At 40.6% G+C, this 26,730-nt stretch overlaps 1 protein-coding gene across 1 annotated transcript; it reads right to left on the bottom strand.

Annotated features, from left to right (window-relative positions):
- Positions 1 to 373: 373 nt before the first annotated feature.
- cygb2 (cytoglobin 2) lies at positions 374 to 26,616 on the bottom strand. The gene is made up of 3 exons (XM_080463017.1): positions 26,107 to 26,616; positions 7,824 to 8,055; positions 374 to 2,442 (listed from the first exon to the last, which is right to left on the bottom strand). The coding sequence occupies exons 1-3, from the start codon at positions 26,283 to 26,285 to the stop codon at positions 2,278 to 2,280; spliced, it is 576 nt and encodes a 191-aa protein (XP_080319143.1). The 5' UTR covers positions 26,286 to 26,616; the 3' UTR covers positions 374 to 2,277.
- Positions 26,617 to 26,730: the final 114 nt, after the last annotated feature.

The following is a 26,730-nucleotide window of genomic DNA, read 5'->3' as shown; positions in this document are numbered from 1 at the left end:
TGAGTTAAGGGTCCAGCAGACCTGCCAAGCTTCAGTGTGGCAAATTTAAGATGTAAGGTGTTGGCAAAAGTAGATAAAGTGAATATATTTTATTGTAATTAAGGAAGGTACGTTCAGTGACAATGGGAAGGTCAGAAAATAAAATCATTTATGAACCAATGTCAATGCAATTCATATTATTCTGATTATTTATTAAATTAAAACTGGTCCAAGGTATGTTAAGGATTTCTTCAGAATCTCTTGGTTCGGTCAGTCGGTGACAGTGAATCGCATGCAGATATGAATCTGTGTTCTCCTGTAACCCCACGCCAGTATGAAAAGCATGATGAAATTTGTGTTAAATTGCGACTAAGTCAGTTATTTATATTTTTTTCTAATTCATATTTTTGAGACTTGATTTGTTCTGTTTCTGACTTTTTTCAACCAATTTTCACAGTAAAATGTCAACGGTACCCACTGGCCATTATAAAATGATACTTGGTTTATATAAACAACTGACAGATTCAGATTCTGCAGAATTGCTCTCACATAATTAATTTTTTTTTTTTTTACAGTGAATCCCATAGATAAACACACTTGCTGAACTTGAACATTGGATTAATAAAGTCTCGACAACTCTTTGCACTTATTTGCCCATTTTGACTAAAGTTAGGGTCTCTGGTGCTGTAATGGCATCTTATACCGTCAACACAATCTCAAAATGTGTTTAAGTCGTGTTAATTCTTGTTAATATGTTTTCAAGCCATGATTCCAGTATTTTGTCCAGCCGAGGACAACAACAAATAAACTGTAACTGCAACAACTGATAGTGTGATCGCTCTCTGCTGCCTTAGAAAACTCATCTCACCATATTTCATTATTACACACATGTACAGCGACACTTTAAAGCAGAGCTCTGGAAATCTTGTGTGTGATGATGAGCTATTGAATCCCTTTTGTTGTTCTTTTTTTCCACAAAATGTAATTTGTTTTCCCTCGAAAACATATTTTTTTTATTTTTCCTGACGACAAAATCTGAGACTTTAAAGGTTGGAAATGTTTGGTGCATTCTGTAGGAGATCATCTGTAAATACTGTGAAGGTTTCAATGTAAACTTTAACTTTTCTTTGCTTTTGATAAATTCAAAAATCAATTGGACGGATTTTATGAAACAACAAAATAATGTTTCAAAATGCTTTTGAACTTTGAGTATTTGTATTTTGTTTGTATTTTATTTATTCCATTCTTTAAAAAAAGAATTAAATCTATTTAATATTAACACAACAGTTTACAAACTTGTGAATGTAAAGGAGCAGAAGAAAGAATAATCTTATATAATCTGCCCCTTTGTACCAATAATCAGTATAAATGTGAGATAATGCTACCATGCCAGTATACTTTTAAAACATCTAAGGAATAGAAATTATATCTAAACAATTTTAAGATTTACAAATCCCAGTATTTTATTACCTCCGCCGAGGAGGTTGTAAAACCACCTACGTTTATTCGTCTGTTAACAAGATATCTCAAAAACTCTTGTGCGGCTCTTCATGAAAATTGGTGCACAGGAGCATTTTGATCACAGGAGGAACTCACTAACTTTTGTTGGCGATCCAGAACAGAATAATTGTTCCAATTGAAAATGTTCATTTCACAATACAGTATATTATCTTATCTTGTGTCCTTTCAAAGAGCTCACCAAACTAAATAAGTGAATGAAGGCAGTCATTCCGCTGAGTCCATGTGGACTCCTGGCGGAGGTCAGAAATCTGTGGTTGCTCGTGTGATTCTGCGTTTTGAAGGACTGAAAAGCTTGACAGGCCTGCAGGCGGGGCTGAGGTTCCGTCGTCAACCTAATTAAACCACCAATTCATTAAAACGTTTGGGGTTTTCTCGTCTAGACACTTGATGGCTGTTTAAAAGAGATTTCATGCTACACAAAATGTTTACTGGATATTAGCAGTGATAGCCTCTTTTTGCTAAAGACACACACCAAAGCACCACGCACATAAGCTAGCACTAACAGCGGAAGAGTCTAATGATGTCTGGCTACATCGTCTGGTGTCCAACTGACCTCTGGGAAGTTCGGCCAAGAAGCCCGGCACCGAGCCGACGCCAAAATAAAGATCGACGTTGCACAGATTACCACGTTAATCTGAAGCGTCTCCGTGAAACCAAACTCCTCTCAACCCTGCGCCCACGTTCCACACAAACACACACACGTTTGGCACTTCCTCCTCATCTCAGAAAGTCCACGGGAAACTCCTTTCACTCCTCTTTCTTCCTCCTCCTCGTCCTTCACACCGCCGAGCTGGAGACCTGGAGCCAGCCCACCTCCGTGTAGGCCCCCGTCACGTGCCAGTACAGCGCCGCCATCAGTTTGGTCCACACCATCTGCACCTCGGCCGTGAAGGATTCTGGGTAGTCTTCAGACAACACCTCCAGTATCACGCCACACAGGATCTGAGGAGAAGGTGAGAAGGAAACTTCTTGACTACAGAAAACTTGTGGTTGTGTGTTTCCACCAACCAGTGTCACAGTTTACATAAACTTAAGAAGAGTGAAATTCACACCCTGGACAGGTCGCCAGTCTTTGTATTATTGTATTCAAAGTTTATTGCCCCAAATCCAGCTTTTCCTTGATTTTCCTCCATTTGAATATTGGATCATAGGAGCTGCATTCAGAATCTGCTGTGTCTGTGTGAGCTGGACTGGCTCCGCCCACACATGCCCATCTTGGGAAGAGGAGGAAGTACTTCCTCTCGTGGTGCCATGTGCCAGAGCAGAGCTGCCTAATTGTGGGAAGAATCAAAGGGAGGGCCTACCTTGATTGGGATTGGCTAAACCCCCGATGACACTATATAGGGTTTGATTTCTGATTGGCTGGTTGGAGCAACACACTTTTTAAAACCTGAAACAAGCCAGGGGGAGAGAGGGGACAGACTGTCTTCACTTCTGGGACGTCAGTCCAGGTATGGGGACGATTAGTACTGCTGGAAAACCTTTAGGAAGGGAATTTTGCATAATATGAGCCCCTAATCAGTTTATCCTTGAAATTTTGAGATAAATGGAAAAACAATAATCTAGAAATTAAACCGTGTGTGTGTGTGTGTGTGTGTGTGTGTGTGTGTGTGTGTGTGTGTGTGTGTGTGTGTGTCTATGATGTAATGTTCTTGCTATTGGTATGAAGTCTGGATACGAGCGATTAGTCAACTAAGCTTGACATTTTTCCGCCTCCTCGATAGAAATATCATTTTGTCAAAACAATTTATAAACCAGTAACTGTCATGCAGCCGCCCAAAATCCTGTGTTTTATGTTAATCGGTGATATAAAGATTCCTGTAGGTGTGAATGTGACAGTCTGTGTCTCTGAGTGTGTCTTGTGAAGTACTGGTGACCTGCAGAGCTCTCCTTTGCGTGAGCCAATAGTCCACCGGGATAGTTTGGATCAAACAGTATAGAAGTTAGAAGAGGTGGCCGACCTGCGGCTCTTTGCCGGTTAGCGTGCAGCTCGAACTAAAACCATCGTAGTGCGGCTCTTCCAACTAGAAATAGTTCTCGTGCGAAACTCGGAGTTCAGATTTTCTCTACCCGGAGCTAAACGCATCACTCAGATCACAACAACATGAAGCAACGTCTCTCTTGCTCCTGTAAAGTTCCAGCATCAATAACTCTTTAACAAAATGTCACGAACACACAAATCGGTGTGAGATAGACGACGTGCTACAAGCTCATTTTCGTCACAAGTAGTTTTCTTTGGAGAAACAACATTGCTCTCTGAGCAGCCGGCTGAGTGGCCAGTGAGCAGGGATCGTCTGAAAATAACAAACTGCTGCAAAAGCGAAGATAAATACCAAAGAAATACCAGATAACATGACTGGTGTTCACTGCAGTGTCACGAAAATCACTGCGGCCTTCACTTGATCAAACTGCAACAGCGATATTTGGTTATGAGTATCTGTCTTCGCTGTTTCGCAGTTTGCAGACGGTCCCTGCACGTTTTTGTGGGCCGAGGGGATGAAATTATTCCTGTTAATGCTGCAAATCCTCGCCGTGCCAACTGTTTTGTAATTCCATATGGAGAGCCATCATGCATCATGTGTTTTTTTTCACTTTGTCATTTCTTGTCTGTGGGCGAGAGGACGTTTATTTGTATGATGCGGCTGTTTGTAGTGCCCAAGTCATTTTTGTGGCTCTTGGCCCCTGGCTGTTCGGCCGCCCCTGAGTTAGATGGAAGGATGTTTGCTGCTGCTGCTGCTGCTGCAGCCTATTTTGTTTGTTTACCCACAGTGGCTGTAATCCTGCTCAATATGAGAAGATAAATTTGCTCATCACAACAGTGACCTTCCAAGCGTCTTTGTTGAATGTAAAAGCTTCAGCACATTAATGTGGGAATACGTTTAGCCTGAATGCACCCTGGAAGAGTTTGACTGTTTTCTATTTTTTTCTATCCTAGACTAATTTACTAGTCTTTATTGAAACTTTCATTTAGTTTGGTCAGAGAGAATTACATCACCAGTATAGGGTGTCTCACACAGTTTTTCAGAGCACCACAAATGTTCATCAAAAAGCCTGATCTGATGTGATCTGATGGCAGAGCAGCAGTTTTTACTCTTCATGTTAGAAAGTCTGTCAATTGATGATGTTTAGATTTTGGATGGTAGTGCTTTGATAGTTTACCGTTTTAATAATTCACGGTGGGAGGTTGGAAAGCTAAACCTTGACTGGTTAATGGTTAACAGATGGTTAAAAATACCTTTCAGAACGCAACAAGATAAAATATTGAAATAACTAAAACATGGTGAAACTGAGGCACAATTTAAAAAAAAAAAAAGAAAGATTGTTAAAATAATCACTGCAACACGGACGCGTGATCTGGGGAAGATCAATATACACAACTAATAATGAGGAAAGTGCTTTTTTCTGTATGATTGCAATATTTCTTTTAATGAAAATTACAGAAATTCCATGTTTTTATACTGTATATGACGTGCATGAACCAAAATTACATTTACAGTGCAACGTCCCTGACTGCCAGGAGTGGGGTGGGATTACAGTGGGTCAGTGGGGATTAATTAAAAGGAAGAAAAAAGACTTTCCCTACAGATTATTTATCTTATATTAGTTAGTATAATGCTATCTTGGTTTAACTGGTTTTTTTTTTAGTTTAATTACTTTTAATACTGTTATCACTATGACCACTTTTACCTAACGTCAATACTTTATTAGCAAATTTGTTTGTATTTCTCCCATTTCTTACCTATTCTCTGTACCTTATGAAATTAATATAATTTAGTTTTAATGTATTTTATGCTTCTATGTTGTGGACTTATATGAGGGAAACAATAAAAAGTGGAAGAGGAAATTCCACATTTTTTAGTTTAAATAGTAAAGAGAGTTTCTGTTTGAGTCAAATGGAGCTGAACTTCGTCGGACCTGCTGGTTTGGGTCTTTTCCTTTCTCATTGTTTGTCATCAACGGAATGTTTGTAAACACGTTTATTACATATTTTCCACAAGCCATGTCGTGCTGATCTGAACTATAACTGCACATTGTTTCCTTTCAGTCTGAACAGACAAAAATCATTGATTCAAAAATAGTCAAATAAAAATAATATCTAATGTAACTTTATTTCTAAACTCAACTTTTTTGCTCAATTCTATAGTTTCTTTATTCAGTGTGTGAATTGATGGAGAATTGATTTTATGAATGGTCAGGGTGGAATTGTGTTTTGACCATTTATGTACCCTACTTAAGTGTGTATACAATTCTGATATGAGAGATGGAAAACAAGCAGGAGCCAATGTAAGAGCCTCAAATGAAATTGCATTGCGTGAGAGTTAGATTTAAAGAAATGTCCTCGATGTTCCTGAGATGGAAAGAAAATCCTGAAACAGCAAACATGTGGCCTGCAGCTGCAGCAAATAATAACAGACAAAGACGGAGAGTCTTTGTTCCCATTGAGGTAATAGCAGGTCAGTAATGTAGAGGAAAAATATTCAGAGCATGAAGTGAGAACAGAACGACTGGAGGGGAAAAAAAGGAATTTATTTCAGTGTTTCAGAAAAGTAGGCGAGACAGGTGAGAATTGAAAATGACAAGTGTGCCACATGAAAGCGGTGGGTGGACAGGCCACATAAAAAGAATGAAAACGGCAAAGCAGACAGAAGGAAAAGGACAACAGAGGTGAGGAAAGACAGAGTATAGGATATGAAACGAGAGAGAAAGTCTGGGTTGGACGGGGGGTGAGGAGTTTCACCAATGTTCCTCCATTAATGTGCATTATGCTTAATGACCTCTGTCTGTACGAGTCTCGTTTAAATCTGTTTCCTTTCATTTGCTATAAAAAAAGAATAACATGATGGCGATGAAGTGAATTCATCAGACGAACACACGGCGCTGACAGCGCTACTTTTCATGTAACTACCGGAACTAATAAATTCACTTTCCTAAATTGAAAAGAAGTAATTTGCATCAGTGTTTATCGGTAACTTCATTTAAAGCGTGTGGTGTGATGTACTGGTCCAGAACAAAGCAGGTTGTGTTTTTCTTGCATTAACACTGATATTTTTACCAGCAGACCAGAACAGATGGCTCAATCACAAGGTTTTATTTGCCTCGTATGACCAATGATGAGACTATTTATTTTCATGTACCAACATTTTTGTAACACTGACGTACGCGTGTTGTTTGACGCTTTGACAGGGAACAGATTGGATATGAAATATTATATAATAAACTAAGAGATGGGTGGATAAGAGTTCAGGAAATACTCAGCGTGACAAATCTGCTATTTTCACAAGTGATCAATTCAGAAAGTATCTTAAAGGCAGTCGGAAGCTGCCAATTAGTTTCTCTTCACAGCTGCATTGGGAAGCGACTGCAGACAAACAGTCAAGGACTTGAAGAGGGAAGCTGTATACTTCTCACTTCCATCAGATGAGGAGGGAAGTACGTTGGATTTCACACTGAGAGTTGCGTAACCACATGGTCTATATTAAACACCGGGTCCTTCTTCTGCCTCCACATGTAATCAGCAACGTTGGCAGACGTAACAGGAGCATTAAAGGAGGATTTATTAGGTTCGCTCATTTTATGTTTTCGGTCTCATCCTTGCATTTTCGGATGGTTTCCCGCCATCGTGTAGACATTTCCCACATGGCACTGTGTTTGTTCTTGTGCTTTCTCTGCTGATCTCCAGCGGCGCTCTTCTCGCTGCTCATGTCTTTTTCACTCTCTGCTTCTTCACTCGTCTGGTTTTTAAATTTACCATCATGAGTTTAGGTCATTTTTGATTTGGGATCAAATCTGCACCAAAGCTTTGCCAATCAAGTGAGTTTTACTTGGAACAAACTGAGTGGCTGTGTCCCTGAACAGTGTCGCTAAGAACAGCAGGAGTGATATAGAACAGGTCGTGTAGCTTCTGTGGCTTAAGAATCACTTTTATACCTGAAAACAACAGTTTTACACTCTTTAGTCTATTACAGGAAATCGCTGCATTTAAAACAAAACAAACAGACAAGAGCAATGCAGGACTGATTCCTCTGGTCTGACTAAGTTTGAATCAGGGAGAGTTCAATTTCCTTTCTGATATTAGGCTGGTAATGAGAAAATCTCTTGCCTGTCTTTTGAGGATTCAAGACCCACTTAACCAAAAGAAAAAGGAAAAAAAAACAACTTGATTAAACAGCTGCTATTCAGATTACACAGCGCTTGACAATTCTAATTCAGGGCACTGTTGTAAAATCAGCTTCCTAACAGGCGCCGTTTTCAACTCCATGACTCCATGCAGTGACACTAAAAAAGAAAAAAAAGAAAAGAGTAGATCATTCCCAAACACTGACCTTGAAGTACATGGGCTCCACTTTGTGCTTGATAGCGTGGGCCTTCCCCACCAGGGCCAGCACAGCGGACACCTTCTCCGGGTCGTGGAGGTTCTCCACCACCGTGTTGATGGCGTTCATCACCCTGCGGGCGTGGTGCCGCAGCTGGCTGCTCCGCTCCATCTCCTCGGGATCATCCATGTCCTGGAACTGGCTGAAGTACTGTTTGGCCGATGGGAAGTTGACGAAGAATCTAAAGAAACAAATAGAAAAACAACAGAAAATCCAGGATTTTTGTCTTCATGTTTAAAATTATGCGTAGGAGTGGATATTTCAGTGTCAAGTAACAATGAATGATATTGAGGTTGATATTGATTTATTCTGGCTCTTTTATATAATAAACCACGTCCAGTGGGATGTGTGAATGGGTGTGTGAATGGGTGAATGTGACTAACAGTGTAAATCATGTTGGGGACGGTTACATCAGTGGAAAAAATGCTTTAAAAGTGAATTCTGTTTCTCATTCCTATGTTTTGCAAAATACATCAATTACAATCCTGTGGTTGAGAAATACTCAAAAGTACAAAAACTATTGAAAAGTGTTAACTTCCATCAATCCATCCATCTTCTATTCCGCTTATCCTGTTCAGGGTCGCGGGGATGGACGCTTCCTTTTAACACAAATTATTTGCGTTGACATTTGATTCCATGAAATAGTTAAATTTAAAGGCACATTTCTCAGACAAACAACAAAATTATGTGTGTTTCAAATAAATGTAATGCAAATTTGAGTTAAAACAGATTTTTTATTTTTTTTCATTTATTGTACCTTTATTTTACCGGGTGAGTTAATTGAGAAATGGTTCTCATTTACAACAACGATCTGGTCAAGACACGTCGTAAATTAAACTCATTTGATATAGAAATTCAGTAGAAACAGTTGATTTTAAAATTAACAAAGTAGAATAGAAATATAGACAGTTGAAAACTACTGATTATAAACAATTCCTTAAAATATTACTTAATAATTGCAATTTCTTTCTTTTTTTTAAAAAATAAGTAACATAACTATTGAATATACTGTGTGTATCCAAGATACACTCACCATACATTCCATTACAATTATACACTGCTATATATTTTTTACTTCAGGTTTTCCCCACCAGAGGCCATTTCAGCGTCTCTCTTGTGGTTGAATTAATGAGATTTTTTTTTAGTTTTGTTTCTCTACCTGTGAAACTGTGAAGCCTCTCAAGACACATCCACTTCTTGTTTGTCTAAAACATGCCGTATTTATCTTAATGCATCATTTTCCTAAGAACACAACTTCTTGAGCAGACGTGGACAATCCACTTACTGAGAAAAGCCACAGCCAGAGCGAGTTTTATTAAAACTGACCGAGTCATTTGATCCGCCTGCCATGTTGGTGGAATTCCTCACAACAGGCAGGCAGTAATACTTAATTTTTAATATTGGCTGATGATGTTGTGTGTCCTTTCTCCGAAGCACTTTGTTCTGGACAAACATTGGCTTTAATGATCCCATGAATTTTAATTCAGCGCCGCCGACCAGTGTCAACGTTTCAGGTCAAACTGAAATGCCAATTCATGGTATTGATATGAAAACCGCTGTGCTTCCCCTCAGGATGCATCTCTGATAACGTCAGTGACCCCCTGACTCTCCACTCGGCGCAAACAATGTTTAATATTCACAGTTTCTTACCACAAAAGTCTTTCCCTTTAGCATCAGCTGTTTGTGTTTCGTGCTGATTTGCATAAGTTAACAAGCGGAGGCAGTCCACATGGTAAACATACCCCCAACACTGATATCTCAACATATTTTTCCATTACTTTCTGTCCACCTCACATTTAATCCTGTACAACACAAGTACATTTCTGATTATTTTTCATGCTTCTGCTCAACAACAGCTCGAGGCTGGAGACGTCGAGACCCGAGGCTGTTGGTTTGTATCTTTCCCTGGATTGTTAAGACGATATCTCCAGTCACTGTTGCCTTCAAGGAACTTTTTCAAATCCAGCAGACGTGTCAACTCTCACAGATTGTTAAAATTACATTTTGGTGGTCAGAGATCAGAAGTCAAGCTTAATTACCAAGTCTGTAAGGGAAAATCTCCATCATAAACGTCCAAGTGGACAAGTTCTTGTGTCTAAAGGTGAATTTTTCCTCATGACCGTTCAAATATTACAAATGCAATAGCTCACAAACAATTAAGTCATGTCATTAAAGATGTGATATTATCCAGTTTTTCAACACTTCCACATGGTCTGGTCGGTCCAGAAACCTTCTATTCAAAGTTTCTAGCTCCTCCTTGATTTTCCTCCATTTGAATATTGGATCATAGGAGCTGCATTCAGAATCTGCTGTGTCTGTGTGAGCTGGACTGGCTCCGCCCACACATACCCATCTTGGGAAGAGGAGGAAGTACTTCCTCTCGTGGTGCCATGTGCCAGAGCAGAGCTGCCTAATTGTAATATTAGTTGTAGTATTTGAAATTGTATTGTAATTGTCTGTAGTATGCACTCGTCTCAAGTCACATGAGTAAAATATCTGTGTTCAGAGTTTCAGAGTATCTAACAATAATATAACCATTTGTACTGTAAGAATTGCTCCTCTCTTTAGTTTTGTTAGTCTTTTAAAAATATATATTCATTGTCTACAAAATTGCAGATCAAAAGGTTTTTTAATGTTAATTTAAATTGTGAGGGAACTCGGAAGCAACGTATGATTCGGGGAAAAACAGCTAAGTAGATTACATGCTGTGAAATACACTCAAATACTAGTAGAAATGTAAGAAAAAACAAAAGAAAAAGTGCTAATGCACAAAAAACTACTTAATCAAAGTAATGTGAGCATGTGGAATTTATTACTTTCACACATGCATAATAAATCTGAAGCTTTACCGACATTCAAGTTCATTTGCAGACACGTACAAAGGCCATTACTTATTGCATGGTAATATTTTTATTCCTCAAAGAATGTGAGATTCCTCTACTTCCTTCAAACTAGAATTACAGAGCTTGATGAAACACAAATTAAATAAATGTTCTCTGTGGCTTTTTTTTTCTTCTGTTGTTATCTGCTATAATAATTAGTATAATGGAGGTGTTGAATGAGAGAGTGTCCAGCTGGTATGAGTCACTATTCATGTCTGCTGCATTTAAACAGTCTAACGGCACATTAAGGCACAACTGAACCGGGAACAGATATATCCTAAATATGTTTCCTCCTCGTTGAATCCCAGACCACATTTTTCTATTGTGTTCACACAAATAAATGCAAATGACGTAGTAGTTTTTAAGGACTTTTCTTTTTTTTTATGTGTAACAACACATTCAAGGTTCATAATGGAGGCTCACATGTCACGATAGAAACACTGGACATGCGGAAACCTATGAAACTAAACATATGACGTGTGAAAAGAATATATTTATAGATTACTTATGCATAACATACATGATGAGTCATGGGCGTTACCTGCAGCAGCCTTCAACTTAAATGTTAACGTCTTGTTTAATCGCTTGGTAACAGTTCGTTGCTGCTTCCTTCTTCTCAGTCGTGTTGATATTTGATGCCAGAATGCCACGTTACATTCTCTTGATTCAGCTTATTATTAAGAGTTCTGAGATTTATCACTGGATGTAAACATCCCACCCATCACTGCACTTTGTATTTGCTGATCAATTCTCCATCGGTGTCCCTTACACAGACATTTACATTCGTACAAATTGATCACGCGTCGCTGGCAGGATGTCACCTTTCTATGGCCCCTCAGTTTGAGCAGAATGAGGACAAAAAGAGTTCCGTTATTTCGCACCGTCGGCATTTAATCAACTCGAACAGGAAATGAAACAGTTTGATCTGATTTCCATGGGAAATTCTTATTGTGTGACGTGACTTTAATTTCTGTGTGAAACGTCATACTAAAGCATTTTGATATATGTTCTTTAACTTTACATAACCTTACGTGACTTTGTTTTATGTGTGTTAAAAGGGGAACATGTGTCCCAAGAAAATCACCTTTATAAATAAAAAAAAAATAAAGTTCTTCTTCTAGGACACAACTGACACAACATATTTCAAAAACAAGCATGTAACTTGTCCTTATTCTTATCAAACCTTTATATTGCATGCCATATATAACTTAACTGATGCTTCAAGTATATTTTCACTGTATTAACACCACAACATACAAGCAATAGATTAATTTGTTTGAACTGATTGGAAAAACAAAAATGTCCCTGATCACGTCTTTCACTTCCATGTCTTGTCACCAGTTTGCTTGGCTGCAAATAAAATAAATAAGATAAAATAAAATGTCTTCTCCTGGACGAGTTCTTCGCTCGCCCTGAAAGAAGCGAGACAAAAGACATATAACGGAGCAGAGGGAAATGCTCCTGCTGTCATTTTCAGGTCAGATTTTTCCATTTTAGGACTTCAACAAAAAAAAATAAAAAAGTAAGACGAGAAAGACAATTTAAAATCCTGACAAGAGAAAAAGCAGCAGGAGTAAAAGGGCGTAGGAATAAAACGATAAGTAAAATCTGCCTGCAGATTTTATCGCTGCAACTATTTTGAATTGTTGCAGGCAATAAAAGCAACAAGATGGCAGCTTCGACATCTGTTAGGGCAAAATGGGATGAATCCCATCAGAAGCTGGGCAATAAAGCGGGCGAAGATCCGTCATGATGAGCAGCACAACATCCAAACTGAACCAGCGAAGACCCCGAGGCGGCAACGCTTCCCGCCTCGTACCGTTTACCGCCGAAGTGTCACCCAAAGACGGTATCCTGGGATCTTCAAATGCTCAACGTGCGATAATTTAAATCATCAATCTCACTTTTTTCCCTCCTCACTGAGTGGGTTTTAACTGAGATGCAGCTCACCCCCCCCCCCCCTCCCCTCCCCCCGGTCTGTAAAGTGTGTTATTCACCTCTGCGCCATCAGTGTGAACAGGAAGTTCCCGACAGAAACCTTCAGAGTGCAGAAGCGCTGATGAGACCCCGCAGTCAGCACTGATCAGACTCTTTTAGTGTAATTGGAGGCAGGTGTGCAGAAAAGTGGTGTTTAATTTCCGAGCGGATCTAATTCTGCATGTGTGAGCGCACCGAGCCCAAAGACGCCGAGAGGAAACGAAAATATTAGGAAAGCTGGGAAGAAGTGTGGGGCGTTCAAAGCTGTGACAATCCCCTCCGTTTCTGCAGATGCTGGTACTGACATTTACCAGACGCATAATGAGTAACTGTTTCCCTCTTGAGTGATTCAAATCGAGCTTCGATCGATAATCACTGGCCAGAGCGTCAGTTTACTGTTTAATGCCGCTTTTTTAAATGTGCTATTCCCACATTTATGTGAACTAAATGTTGGTTAAAGACCAACAGCCATGACTTTAGGTGTTAATTCAGACATTATTTGGAGCTGTGAAGGATATGAATTGCCCCTCCCCCCCAAAAAAAATTACAAATTACAAGTAAAACCAGAAAAATTTAATATTGTGTTAAAGTCTATTTTTCTTGCAGTGTCGCCTGAAGGTGTGAAGATGTTGAACATCCACTAATAAACTTTGAGTTTGATGCACACAGATTTCTCCAGATTTGATCAATCTTCGTTAACAAAACTAGAGTTGTAGTTTTCCCACTTTGAGGAAAATCTTCTGATAGAGTTTTACAATTTGAGATGTAATTTAAGACAAGTCTCAACGAGGCACGCCAATGTTCGTATAAATAGATTGTGTTGTGCATTTGTGAGTGATTGACTAAGAATAACACATTACACGTGTAAACAGGAACATTTCAGTGAGAGTTTGTCAACTTTTGATGAGAACAATCGGCTGCAAACAGTCTTGCTGGAGCGCTGATTTCATCATTAACGTGACTTAAGTAGGCCAGAAATACATCGTGAATCATGTTAGTGGTTGAATATTCATGTTTATGTCTGACATTAATGTTAACTGATCTGTACACTAATACAGGAAAAGCATTCACCAGATTTACACTAATTTGTGCAGTAACTCTTAACGTATAATGAGGATTACAACAAAATTGCTTTCATTCACTCCAACTAATCCGTGGCAACAAAATTATAAAATGATCACTTCATTTATCTTTTGATGTAAAGTAATTATATTGTTGCAGGCAGTTAACTGCCATAAAATTATTTTCATCAAATAGCATGATTTTTAACTTAAGTTTTTTTCAATTTATTTTTTTTTTACTTAATATTCCAACATGCTTGGAATATCAAATAAAATGGGAATAACCTTGGTCATGAAAAAAAATTCACGGGCATCTATCAGGTTCAAGATAAAAAGTTGAGAGAGGAAGTTTTGTACAGACCATGAATTCTGACTTTGACAGCCGTAGTAGAAAAAGTCAAATGCAGTTTCCCTTGCTTGTGACAGAATAGCAGCAAAGCTCTGTGTCCTTTCACCCCCGTGGAACTGGCTTCACTTCCTATTGAGAGGAAAGTGAGTTCTTGTCCAGATTCACCTGTAGATGTATTTTCTTTAAACTGTTCTGTAAATTTAAGACTTGCGATGTGGAAAAAGCATCACACCCATCCCTGATGTTTCTGTGCTGTTTGCGCTGCGGGTGGTACGTACAACCAGAGCTATTTAAGGAGCAGAATGCAGTGGATTCCATTGTTAAACCACTCTGGTCGATGTGAGTGCAGAGATAAACAAAGAAAGTGTAAATTGTCTTGTGGGAGAAAGAGAGAGAGATAGGGAGAGAGGGAGAGGGAGAGAGAGAGAGAGAGAGGGGGGGGGGGGTGTTTGAGGAATCTGATGGATTAAGTGTTGCTGGTTTTTCACTGACAATGCAAAGTGGTGTTGTTTATATGGAGCTTCAGAAACACACAGACATGGACTAAAACAGACGGATTTACATGCAGAGACACACACACACACACACACACACACACACACACACACGCACACACACACACACACACACACACACACACACACACACTCCTGCCATGACCCACTTTAGATGTTGTCCACGCCGGAGCCAACCAGAGCTGCTTGGTACGTTCCCTGTCAAGAGTCTGGCCCTGGGCCGCCCTGCTACTCTACATCCACATCCCAGATCCTGTGTCATGCTAGACTTACAAGGCCCAGCCTGCCTGCAGGGCCGATAGCTTGGCTCTGCCAGCTGTCACGATACGTACACACTTCTCTTCCTCAGCATCGGGAAGAATTCAGACTTGGTCTCGGAGCCTCTTGTTCCGCTCACACAAACATGAAAGTTAAACTGCAGCGCTTAAAGAAATGCAGCCTTCTCCTCTGATCGTTCCTCCCTCGGCGAGGGACGAGTCGCCCTCTTTGCGCCTGTCCTCTTGTGCCAAGACGATAAAGGTTTAATCCCCCGGTTGCCAAGTCATGGCTTGCAGTATGTAAAATGAAAATATGGCTGGAGGTGAGTTGCGAGGCGCACATCACCAGGCACAGAGGAGCTTTCTTTTGTTCTGGTTGTTTCAGCGGAGAGACGATGGCGCCTCTGATCCTTAATGAGCACCGGCATGGCGACTATTATAATTTAAAAACACATCGGCATATTCTTGAATCAAATTAGATCTCATTTAAAGGCACAAAAGCTTCACAATTTAAAAAGTGTAAACAATTTAAATAGCAATTGTCTGCAAAAGGTCTTTACTTTGTAATTAGGCATCAGCACGCCGTGAATTGGTAGTGCCTTATCTGTCCTGTGCATGTGTCTCATTCAGATTTATCATAGGCACGCACAAACACAAATACTTACATTTTTTTTTGTCTTATTTCTTGTTAACTCCTTACTTATAGGGCCATCATTAAAATACTAGGAGTTACTTCAGGATAGGGTGTTTCAACTGTTTCTTGACTTATGTTCCACTTTTAAGCCACTAACAATACTCCAAAATACCCTGAAATGCCATTCGTGTGGAATAAAAGTATACAATTAATGTAAACCACACATGTTTCATGTACAATGCTGGAATAATTCTCAGGATAGGATGCATTTCACTCGCATTATTTTGTCGCTACATCTTATAGATCTTCTATATGGTCTATAATGTGTGTTATTTGCTCTCTCGAGATCATCGATTCTGGTCTTTGCACTCACAAACCAGGAGTGTGCCTGTTAGAAAGTAGTGAGAAGTAAAAGTGCAGCATTTCAAAAGTCGACATCGGCCCGAAAATACCTGAGACTGTGAAGAATAGCTTTGATGGAGACACACACAGTAACAGCAGATAACCCATAAGTCCCTGTCCTCTGTTGGATTGTCGCGTTGCATGAGGTAGCATGAGAACTTGTTTCCACAAACCTGAGGAATGGCTTCCTGCAGCATTACTCACACTGACAAACAAGCACTATAACGTGATAAATTGAAGCGGTGAATTACCTCAGAATTCAATACCACATAAATCGCCGTCATTTGAAACGATTTTGGAATTTATCTAGAAACAAAGTTTTGTATTTCGAGTTTAAAGGATTTTTCCACCCCACAACAAACTTTTAACAATGGCTCTTTCTGCAGATTGACAAATTTGGACTTGTTGTTTTGTTTTGTTTTGTTCTTTTACTTCTTGTGCTGAGGCCCGACACATGGAGATCAGATTATTCTTTTTTGCAAAGTTGCAATGTTACAAAAGTCTAAATAGCTTGTTAGCATGCTGTGGGCGCCTGGAAATTCCAGATTTGACAAATACCAATGGCACAGTAAATGTTGGGCGACCTGCTGACGTAGTAGTTGGGGCTCCGCCATCACTGTCATCCTGTTGGAGTCGAGGCTCGGGTGTATTTCTGTGTGGCGTTTGCATGTTCTGCCTGTGTATGTAATAGTCCAAATAATGCAGTTGAGGTTAAGTGGTTGATGTCTTTCTTGCGTCCTGATGGATGAATTGATGGATGGTATTTATTTTTATTGCTTTTATTTTTGTAGTTACCACAGAGATTTCTGTGTTGTCAAATTTGTCCTGGGAGCTTTCAACTTCAGTGAATTAATGAAGTCATTTGTTTTTTAAGTTCTTGTTTTACCTTCAGCTTTAATGACAATTCTTATTATTTGCTTTCTGGCTCCAGGCTCTTTAAAAATAATTAGAATTATCATAATAATTAAAATATTTACTCTCATTAACGGATCTCTATTTTTTTTTCCATCCGGGTTTGTATTATTGTCACATTTGATTTCATCTCTTTGTGTCCATGTTTTCAGCGTCAATGACGCCAGACAATAAGTGAACCACACATATTTTGTGTACATCAATATACTGTAAGTGGAGGAATGCTTTGTCCAAGGCTGAGCAAGTAATTAGTATTTAACGCTGTACCTGACTCTGCATTTAAATTAAGTCATCAGGGATAAGAGGCGTCATTAGCAGCGCTTGTTAATAGCACTCTGATTACACCGCAAGTGTTTCTATATATCTTGAAAATACCACAAACAGCATTAAGCTGCACTGGTGGAATTTCAAGGACGTACTTTTAACATGCCGGACTCTGAGAGCCCACAGTGACGACTTAATTACAGATAGATAATTAAAAAGAAAATAAGAATAACCCCTATGGAAGTGATTCAAGATAATCCCCCTGTCATTAACTGCTTCAAGGGGGAAACAAATAAAAGTAAACTGATATTTCAGAAGCCAGATGGACCCATGTATCAATGGTGCCTTTTACTATGATCCTGGATCTTTCTCAGACGCCTTTATTAATTCTTTAAACAATATAATTACTCAAGTAGAGTGCAGGCAGTGGAAAAAAATGTACTTAGGGGTAATGAAGAATAAATACATACGTGATTGAGGGAAATCTATAACTGAGCATCATGGCTACATGCAGTGGTTTTTACTTACCGTGGTCATATTATGTAAAATTCACTTCCTAAAGGTTTTCCAGCAGTACTAATCGTCTCCATACCTGGACTGACGCCCCAGAAGTTAAGACAGTCTGTCCTCTCTCTCCCTGGCTTGTTTCAGGTTTTAAAAAGTGTGTTGCTCCAACCAGCCAATCAGAAATCAAACCCTATATAGTGTCATCGGGGGTTTAGTCAATCCCAATCAAGGTAGGCCCTCCCTTTGACTCCTCCCACAATTAGGCAGCTCTGCTCTGGCACATGGCACCAGGAGAGGAAGTACTTCCTCCTCTTCCCAAGATGGGCATGTGTGGGCGGAGCCAGTCCAGCTCACACAGACACAGCAGATTCTGAATGCAGCTCCTGTGATCCAATATTCAAATGGAGGAAAATCAAGGAGAAGCTAGAAATCTGAATATAATGTTTTTGGACCAAATTTATTTAATCAGAATATAGAGACCAAAGGGACGGACCCTGTGGTCCCCATTGGATCAACAACACTTGTTTTGGTAATTTCTCACATTTTTCTTCTATACCATCACATAACAGCTGCAACATTTAGTCTTCGATTAAATATTTTGTTAACCAGTGAATTAATCGAAGTAGAATTTGGATCGGATGCGTTTAATCTCTATGAAAACTTCCTTCTGGTGATTTTTATTGTGCTCATGACTATACTCTTTCTATAGAATACTATAAAAACTACCATGACAAGAAATATTCCCACCGCCATCAGCTTTACTTTAGTTTTCACATGGAAATGTGTATTATTTCTAATTGTTTCTATAACTGTCATGTGTAATACATCAATCTGCAGTGGTTAAAGAACGATTTAAAGATGGTTTATGTGCCACCTCATCCACACAGAAAAACCTGCATAATCCATGTCATATGTGTATTTTTGTGTTATTTTAGTGCGTTCGCATGATTTTTAAATGCCTCTTTCAGTTTGTTTGTAAACACCGTTTCCTTTTTTGCATCGTTGAACTCAAACACACAATAATAGTGTAACTTGCTGTGTTATCTTGTTTTGAACGCAGCTTGAAAAACTTCCATTTAATCCGGTGAAACTTTCCCCAGATTCCTTCCGCTCTACAATAAAAATGTCAGGCACTCACCTCTGTCAGCACCATGGCTGTAACAGTGCCGTCTGTAAGTATGGAGGGTTTGATTGTATCCACAAAACCGCCATATGCACTGCTCTGCAGACGCCTGGGGTGCTCTCACTCATTGGTGCAATTGCATTTGTACGCATTGGCGAGATCAGCTGAGGCTTTTGTCGTCGTCCATTCTCTCGATGCATCCAGGCGTATGGATCGACGCGAAAATGTAAATGGGCATTCTCATGGGACAAGTAGTGCAACACGCCTAACGATAAGATCTCAACCGCACAGGAATCTGACCCTGAGTGAGCCTGAGGTTACACACTGCACACCCAAGTGTTGACAATCAGACAAACCAGCCAATCCGATCCCATCCAGCCTATGTGTTGACAAAGCAAAATGTAAAGAGAGAAACCAATAAGTGTATTTTTCAATAAAGGTAACCGTAGTTATAAATGTGTCCACTGGGTGCCGCACTGCTTCGACAACAACAGAGGTCATAATGCAACGAACGCAGTGTGAACCACAACAAAGATGGCAGCATTAATACTTGCTGTAAGACATCATACTCATGTACGGAAGACTTTTAGGGCCACTGAAGAAAAAAAAAGATTCGGAGGCTACAAAAAAAAAAATCTTCGTGGCCCCAGAAAAAGTCGAAAATCAAAGTCGAGATTTTTTTTTTTTCACGGTGGAAAAAAAAGTCCGTCCATCCACATGCCAGCGCGTGTGACTGCTTCCTCAAAATGCATCGCAGGCGGTTTAATGAAGTGATGAAAAGATGCTTCAGGACAGAATCTCGCTCATAAACACGATGCAGTTATCATCAGTATCAGGACTAGAAGAGACGGAGCAGCCTGCTGCCTGGTTCCATCGCGGAAGTTCGTCGAGTACGAAGGACAAAGGCACGGATCCCGGGCTGCTTATTTAAATGTGTTCTTATTAATCAAGGAAATCCTGTGTAAAATCACACGTCCATAAGCAGTAAGCAAACCGATATAGTCAGAATTAAGTGATTTAATGTGGATTCACATCTACGGGCAAATGATGAGGGACGGATAGACGGTCTCTCCGTGAAAAAAAAAAATCTCGACTTTGATTTTCGACTTTTTCTGGGGCCACGAAGGTTTGTTTTTTTGTAGCCTCCGAATTTTTTTTTTTCTTCAGTGCCCCTAAAACTCTTCCGTACTGACCTGATTGCTGACAAAATAGCACCACCATCATGAAAACAGGCTAAAAGCTACAGAAATCTTTTGTTTTGATTAAAATTCAAGCTGTTCACTGCAGATTTTGAAGGCAGTGGTTTAAATAGGTGGACTGATATTTTATTTGCACTAAAATGAGGGAAGTCTTGCTGGTATTTATCAGTTATTTTGCTCGTGCATCATTTTACTGTTGCAGCCCATGGAGATCATATCGGGCTCAATGTGACTGGATTGAGTTTGACAGCCCTAGTCTAGCACATCCCACCTGTTTGATTGGATTGAGAGCTGGGGGAAAGGGGCCAGGTCAACAACTCACACACGTTGTTGTGCTCGTTTACCGTTTCTGAAATTTGTGAAGCGTTCTTGCTCTGTGGCAGCGTGCATTATCCTGCTGCAAGCCACCGCCATCAAGGCTTAAAGGCATGCTGTTTCCATGAAAGGCAATTTGTGGCAAAATAACATTCACTTATGGTTCTTTTCCACTAGTACCTTCTCGGTCCAACTGTATTCAACTCAGTTTCGGTCATTTTTCATTACAATATAGTAAAACCGCAGCGTGGGCGGAGTCAGCATAGCTTCTCCCCGTCGTGATAATCACCCCCGATAGAATCTGTCTCTCCTGATGTGGCGTCAACATGCATTTGGAAGAGTGGAGTTACAAATCTGTGTTGGACATCAGCTCAAATTATTAATATTACAAAATGTGTATTCTCACAGTCGTGCTTTATTGTTCACTGTCCGGTGTTTCGGTTTAGCTGGTGCCTGTGTTAACTGGAGACCTACTTCTGCCACCAGCTGAACCGCGGTCGAGGAAGTACCACAAAAGTACCTGGTACCAGGTACTAACACGTGATGGAAAACCATCAAAGGCATTGCGAGTCGAGTCAGGCCATCTGGGAAAAGCGCCAAGAGATGACAGGAGCCAAGGTTCTCAGCAAAACGTTGCCACACGTGTCTCCTGCACCTGAAGCATCCTGATGTCATGTGTTCCTCTTTGAAGTCACGCACATGCAGCCACCAAGATGTAGAATAGAACCAGATTCATAAGGCCAGTCCACTGTTGTCTGATGATGGATGGTGAACAGAGATCGCCTCAAGTAGGTCTGCAGCTATGCAGCAGCAAACTTCCCATAATAACACTTTTTTAATCATAACCAGCAGCAATTTGGCCTCAACTGTTTCCCACTTGCCACAATTCCCATGGTCCTCAGCTCCTCGCTGTCACTGGTTCACTGCTCTTCCTTCCTTGGACCACTTTCAATAGATACGGGCCACTGCAGCGCAGGAACATCAACCAGGTTCTGCAGCTTTGGACTGACCCAGTCGAGTGGCCATCAGATTTTGGCCTCTTGCTCAAATTGCTCCATTTTGTTCTTTGACTCAACTTATTGAACTAAATGTCCATTTGCTCGCTGTGAGTGGTCTTAATGTTATGGCAGATTAAAACCTGAAGGTCAACTCTCCATCCAGTGGTGGATGTAATTTTAACGCAGTATAAACAATGCACACATTAAAAACTGTGGCTTTACATTAAGCTGTTCCTTTTTTGAGGATTGGGGAAAAGAAAGTCAGATTTGCCTGCATGCATCTGTGAGCTCATCCTCTGGGTCATGACCAAAGGTTTATGACCACAGGTGAAGGAAGGAACATGGACAACCAATTCTAACGCCTACAGTTGGGTTCTTGGCTTGGTTCCCTCCTACTTATGTGCTCTTCTCCAGAGAACCAGCAGCCATCACTCCCTACGCTCCAGCGGCAATTTTCTTCTGCACGTTCCTCGTGTTGAGACTCGACTGGGAACACAAGCTTTTAGTTTCTCTGCTCGAAACGTCCTCCACATCCATCCATCCATTGATCCAGTCTGAGCACCGTCACCCAGATCACATTGCACCGATTAAGAACCTTTCCTGCGGGTGGTGAGCCCACGGGAAGGTGGCGCCCGGCGTGGGAAACATACCCACTACCTAGAGTTCAAGTCTCATGCTCTACCAACTGAGCCAGCCAGGGGGCTCCACATCGAGCCAAAAGGTCCAAACTGTTTTTTGTTATCATTTTTATTCTTTATTATACATCAGTGTTCGTGTTTTTAAAGTTTTTGCTGTGAACTAATGCACCTTAATATTCTTATAATATAGCTATTGCACTTAGTTCCAATCTATTTTGGAAAATTTGCATTTTATCTTTTTAAATTTGTCTATAGTAATCTGTACTTTATCATTTTAACATATTGTCTACTGTTAAGTGTTGGTTTTAAATCTGAGAAATAAAGTTTAAAAATGGATCCTCTTGCGAAAAAAAAAAAGAATTTTCTTTTCTAAATTATGTAACTTGTAGTTTTTTTCATTAAAAATACTCACTAGAACCTACAGTATTCGTGGATACTGCGATCCAGTTTCAAGGACCTCTAAAGGTCAGTGGGGAAATAGAAGTTCTAGAAAATGTTCTTGGCTTGACATTTATGAGATTAAATCTTTAATGGAAAATAACTATTATATGCAGCACTGATTAATTATAGTCTATCACTGTCCAGCTAGTTGTCAGTACAATATGTAGGCCATTTCTCTGCTATAAAAGACTCTTAGTTATGAATAGGTATCTGCAGCAGAGTCAAAAAAACCAAACTGATATGTAATGAGCCTCGATGACATGACGCGAATGATTTCAGAGGGACATCGTCACTAACTGGGTTTAAAACAGGACAAAGATGTCACCTTGCTGGGGGAGGGGAAAGAATTGCAGACAGAAAGATCTGAGAAATTGAAAGTAGTGAAAGAAAAGTGACAAGGAGGAAGACATTTAAGTGCCAAAGCTTGTTGCTGTCATCCACAGAACATAGCACAACTCACACACACACACACACACACACACACACACACACACACACACACACACACACACACACACACACACACACACACACACACACACACACACACACACACACACACACACACACACACACACACACACACAATGCTCTCTGCCCATGTTACTGTCTGCCTTGAGGTTTCTCCTCACTTCACCCAAAACATGAAATCTATTTGTCCCACTATATCAGTCTCCTTGGCTACGATGGTCTGTCCTTATTATCAGACCCTTACAGGCTTTCAGAAATCCTCAGTCTTTGATATAAATACATATTTATATGTATAAAACATACAATGTGGTACATCTACAGTTGTTTTGACCGAAGGACTTTGCCCCGAGGCATCACTGTCTGGAGAAGATCACATGTTTTAATTTAATGTTTGTGAACAGATCATGGCTCCTTAAGAGACGAGCAGCAAAGGAAATCCCAAGAAAAAAATACCAAATAATAAAAATACCACAAACAAAAACCCCTTATGTGATTAAAGATTTAAAATAAATGATCGTCTGTTTTCCATTCAATAAATGTAAACATACATATTCAATATATTCACTGTTTCTGAGACGGTGTGTGTCCTGTCAAGTGAGAGGAGAAGAAGTGAACCGTGAAGCTCTTCTTCAGCATCGTAATGAGAGGAATGTTGTGTTCCCTCCTTCCCTGCACTTGTCACAGCTCAGTTACTTGTGTGTGTGTGTGTGTGTGTGTGTGTGTGTGTGTGTGTGTGTGTGTGTGTGTGTGTGTGTGTGTGTGTGTGTGTGTGTGTGTGTGTGTGTGTGTGTTGTTTAGCGCAGTCACGATGTGGAGACTTCTAGGGTCAAACCAAGTCTTCATATTATAAATTATTCGTTTTTCAAAATCAATACTTGTTTTAACAACATGAGCAAGAGTCATCTGGCGTGATTAAGTGTTTCCTTTTTAAATTAGTATCATTAACGCGTCCCTGTGCACGGTGTATTACAGGATATAATCCTGTTAGCCCTTTAACACACACTGTAAATGAAGACCTAATGTGTATTAAAGAGGAGTTAAATTATTTTTGGATCGGAAATTTTTGAATTTGAATTCACATTCTTAAAATAAATTTGATTTCGTAAAGTATCAACACATCGTTTTCTTTGAAGATACTAGCAACACAGAATTGTCCAAATCCAAACATCCATATGATGTGGATCCTCATACTGAGTAACAGATACTGCACTAAGTGACCAATCCTCCCCCTGAGTGCTCATACATTCATTTCCCTGTAGATGTTTGCAATGAAGAATCTTAAAAGCACTAGTGTTGCTCACTGTGCATGGAAAGGTTTGGTTTTTGATTTCCACAGATTTCCTCAGGTCGCCAGGTTTTTGAGAAGAGAGAGAGAGAGAGAGAGAGAGAGAGAGAGAGAGAGAGAGAGAGAGAGAGAGAGAGAGAGAGAGAGAGAGAGAGAGCACATCAGAGTACTGCCTTGGTTGCCTGATAAATAATTGACTTATAGACCTCATGAGTTTTATTGAGCATATAAATGGGATGCCCAGGAAGCATTTATCATCTTTTATGAATGCAATAATCTTTTTAATTGACTGTCTAGCTCGAATCATGTGACGCATGGTTGAACAAATGCTTGGCGGCGAAGCTAAGCTGAAGGTGAAATCTGCTCTGGCAGTTTTTGTATGAAGACTGAATGATAAATTCAACCTGTGAAGCAGCAAGGCACCAAACTAAAAATATTTAATCCCTTGAAAATACTCCAGGAAATGGTTAGGATTACTCTGTAACATACAATTAATACACGTGGGCTCTTGTTTTTTGGGGTTTTTTTTGTAATTCACATCTCCTTATTTATTTTACTTGCCTCTTCCGTTTATAGGAACGCTTTAGTGCTTGTAATTTGGCACCAGCCTCATCATATGGTGGTGGCAACTTTATCTGGGCCAGGAGACGATACTAAGAAAGCAGCATGTGGGGAGGGTTGTGTGTCAGCATGTGAAATGAATGAATTCATCATTGGAAAACTAAAGGTGCATTATGTGTGTGACAGAATAATCAGAAAAGCTCAAAATGCTTACAAGAGGACTGATTTTGCAAAGAAGAACAAAACAGAACCGAAGTATACTCCTACCCATGAACCAACCTGCCCCATCTCACAGTTTTTGACTTTGACCCCGACTGATGCTCAGCAATACGTGACATCACCAAAAGCTTGTCAGCGTCTCGCCCACGACCGGCGTCTCAGACGTCTGAGGGACTTTAAACTCCCCTCAACGTGCTCAGAAACTTTTACACCTGCACCATTGAGAGTATTTTGGCTGGAGTATCATCACCTGGAGGGGCAGCAGCACCCAGCAGCACTTCTTGGCCCTGGGGGGGCGGGGGGTCCGCTCGTCGGGGAACCATCAGAACCTGAACCACCCTCCCCAACCTGCAGGACATCTACAACAAATGATGCAGGCGAAAGACCAGGAAGGTTCCGAATGAGCCCCAACCCCACCCCCACCCCCAGCCACAGACTCTCTGGTGCCAGCAGGGCGGCGATACCGCTGCCTGGAGGCAAACAGAGAATGAGGAGGAGCTTCTTCCCTCACGCTGTCCGCCTGCTGAACCTACAGGAAAATAGACCCGACATTTTGGCTTGTCTATATTGTGTACTTGCACTATATATTTATTCATCTTTTTTCTTTCATGTGCCTTAATTTCCTTTATTATTAGTAGTAGTATCGTAACTTAGTGTGTTATTCTCTCTATTTGTGTTCTCACTCTTCTATCCTATAAAAAAATGGTTGTTTTGGAGCGGAACATGTACTCAAAGCATTTCACTGCACATTATAATTCTTGTGTGCGATAAATAAAGCACTTGACTTGACCATGGAAATGAAAATGCACTTTCAAAGTGAGATCCACTCAAATCAAACCAAAAACAAACGTAAGAATGAAACAAACCAAAGCAAAACCATCAAGACTATAACTTGATATACAGGTTGATCACACCTTCAAAATAACCTTTGATGGCAAAAAATAAAAAGTGTCAATAAATTCTCAGCAACTTCAGCAATCAGTTATTCAAGGTTTTGGGGTCTAATGCTTAATTCAGTTGACACAAATAAGAAAGAATTCAAAATCACCTCCTAGTGACTAATTGGACATGACAGATAATGACAACATGTGTGTCCATTCGGATTCTGCTCATTAAATCTCAAGCAAGCAGGAATACAGTGACATCAAACTGAAGCGTCTCTGTCCACAAACATCCAGATTTCACCTTAAATGTAGGATTTTCTTCCTACTGGCAAACTCACCTGATCAGCACGGACACCCCCACGTCCTCGCAGTTCTTGTAGACTTGCCCCCACGTGTCCTGGATGATCTCCGTCTCGGCGTCGGACAGCGGCTCCGCGCGCTCCGGACGGTCCTCACGCTGCACGCCCACCAGCCGCGGAGGGGGCGAGGGCGGCGGCGGAGACTCCCTGCGGGACATCCTCCTGCGGCGCAGCAGCCCGGAGGCTCCCAGCAGCGCCCGGGGGAGGTAGGGAGCGAGGGAGGGGGGGAGGGAGACTGAGAGCTGAGACCCCACGGCGGGAGCTGGGAGGGGGGGGGAGAAGAAGGAGGAGGGGCGGGGGGGCTCGTGGTTACGGTTTCTGACCTCCAAGGTGAGCGCCCCAAAAAAGATCTAAAAAAAAAAAAAAATCACAGCCAAGAGAAGAAAAAGGGAAAATGAAGCTCCCAGTCCCCCCCGCTGCCACCCACCAAGTCCTTCCAACTGAAAACTACTTTTCCCCCCTGTCCCCTGCACTCCCTCTCTCCTTTTCAACCTCCCCACCTCCCTTTTTTTCCTCTCTCCTCCTCTCTCTCTCCCTCTCTCCCCCTGTGAGGGATGCTGATGCTGCTCCTCCCGTCACTTCTCCTCTCCTCTGGTCCTCTGA

This window comes from Lipophrys pholis (genome assembly GCF_963383615.2).
Source record: "Lipophrys pholis genome assembly, chromosome: 5".
Classification (NCBI taxonomy): Eukaryota; Metazoa; Chordata; class Actinopteri; order Blenniiformes; family Blenniidae; genus Lipophrys; species Lipophrys pholis.
This window is presented reverse-complemented; position numbering and strand designations above follow the sequence as displayed.

Bases quoted from the DNA above. Each gene is read 5' to 3' on its own strand.
- cygb2 (XM_080463017.1), bottom strand. From the start codon at position 26,285: ATGTCCCGCAGGGAGTCTCCGCCGCCGCCCTCGCCCCCTCCGCGGCTG. The intron at 8,056-26,106 runs GTGAGTTTGCCA...TTGTTTCTTTAG, and splicing joins GGGGTGTCCGTGCTGATCAG to ATTCTTCGTCAACTTCCCAT. The intron at 2,443-7,823 runs GTCAGTGTTTGG...CCTTCTCCTCAG, and splicing joins TGGAGCCCATGTACTTCAAG to ATCCTGTGTGGCGTGATACT.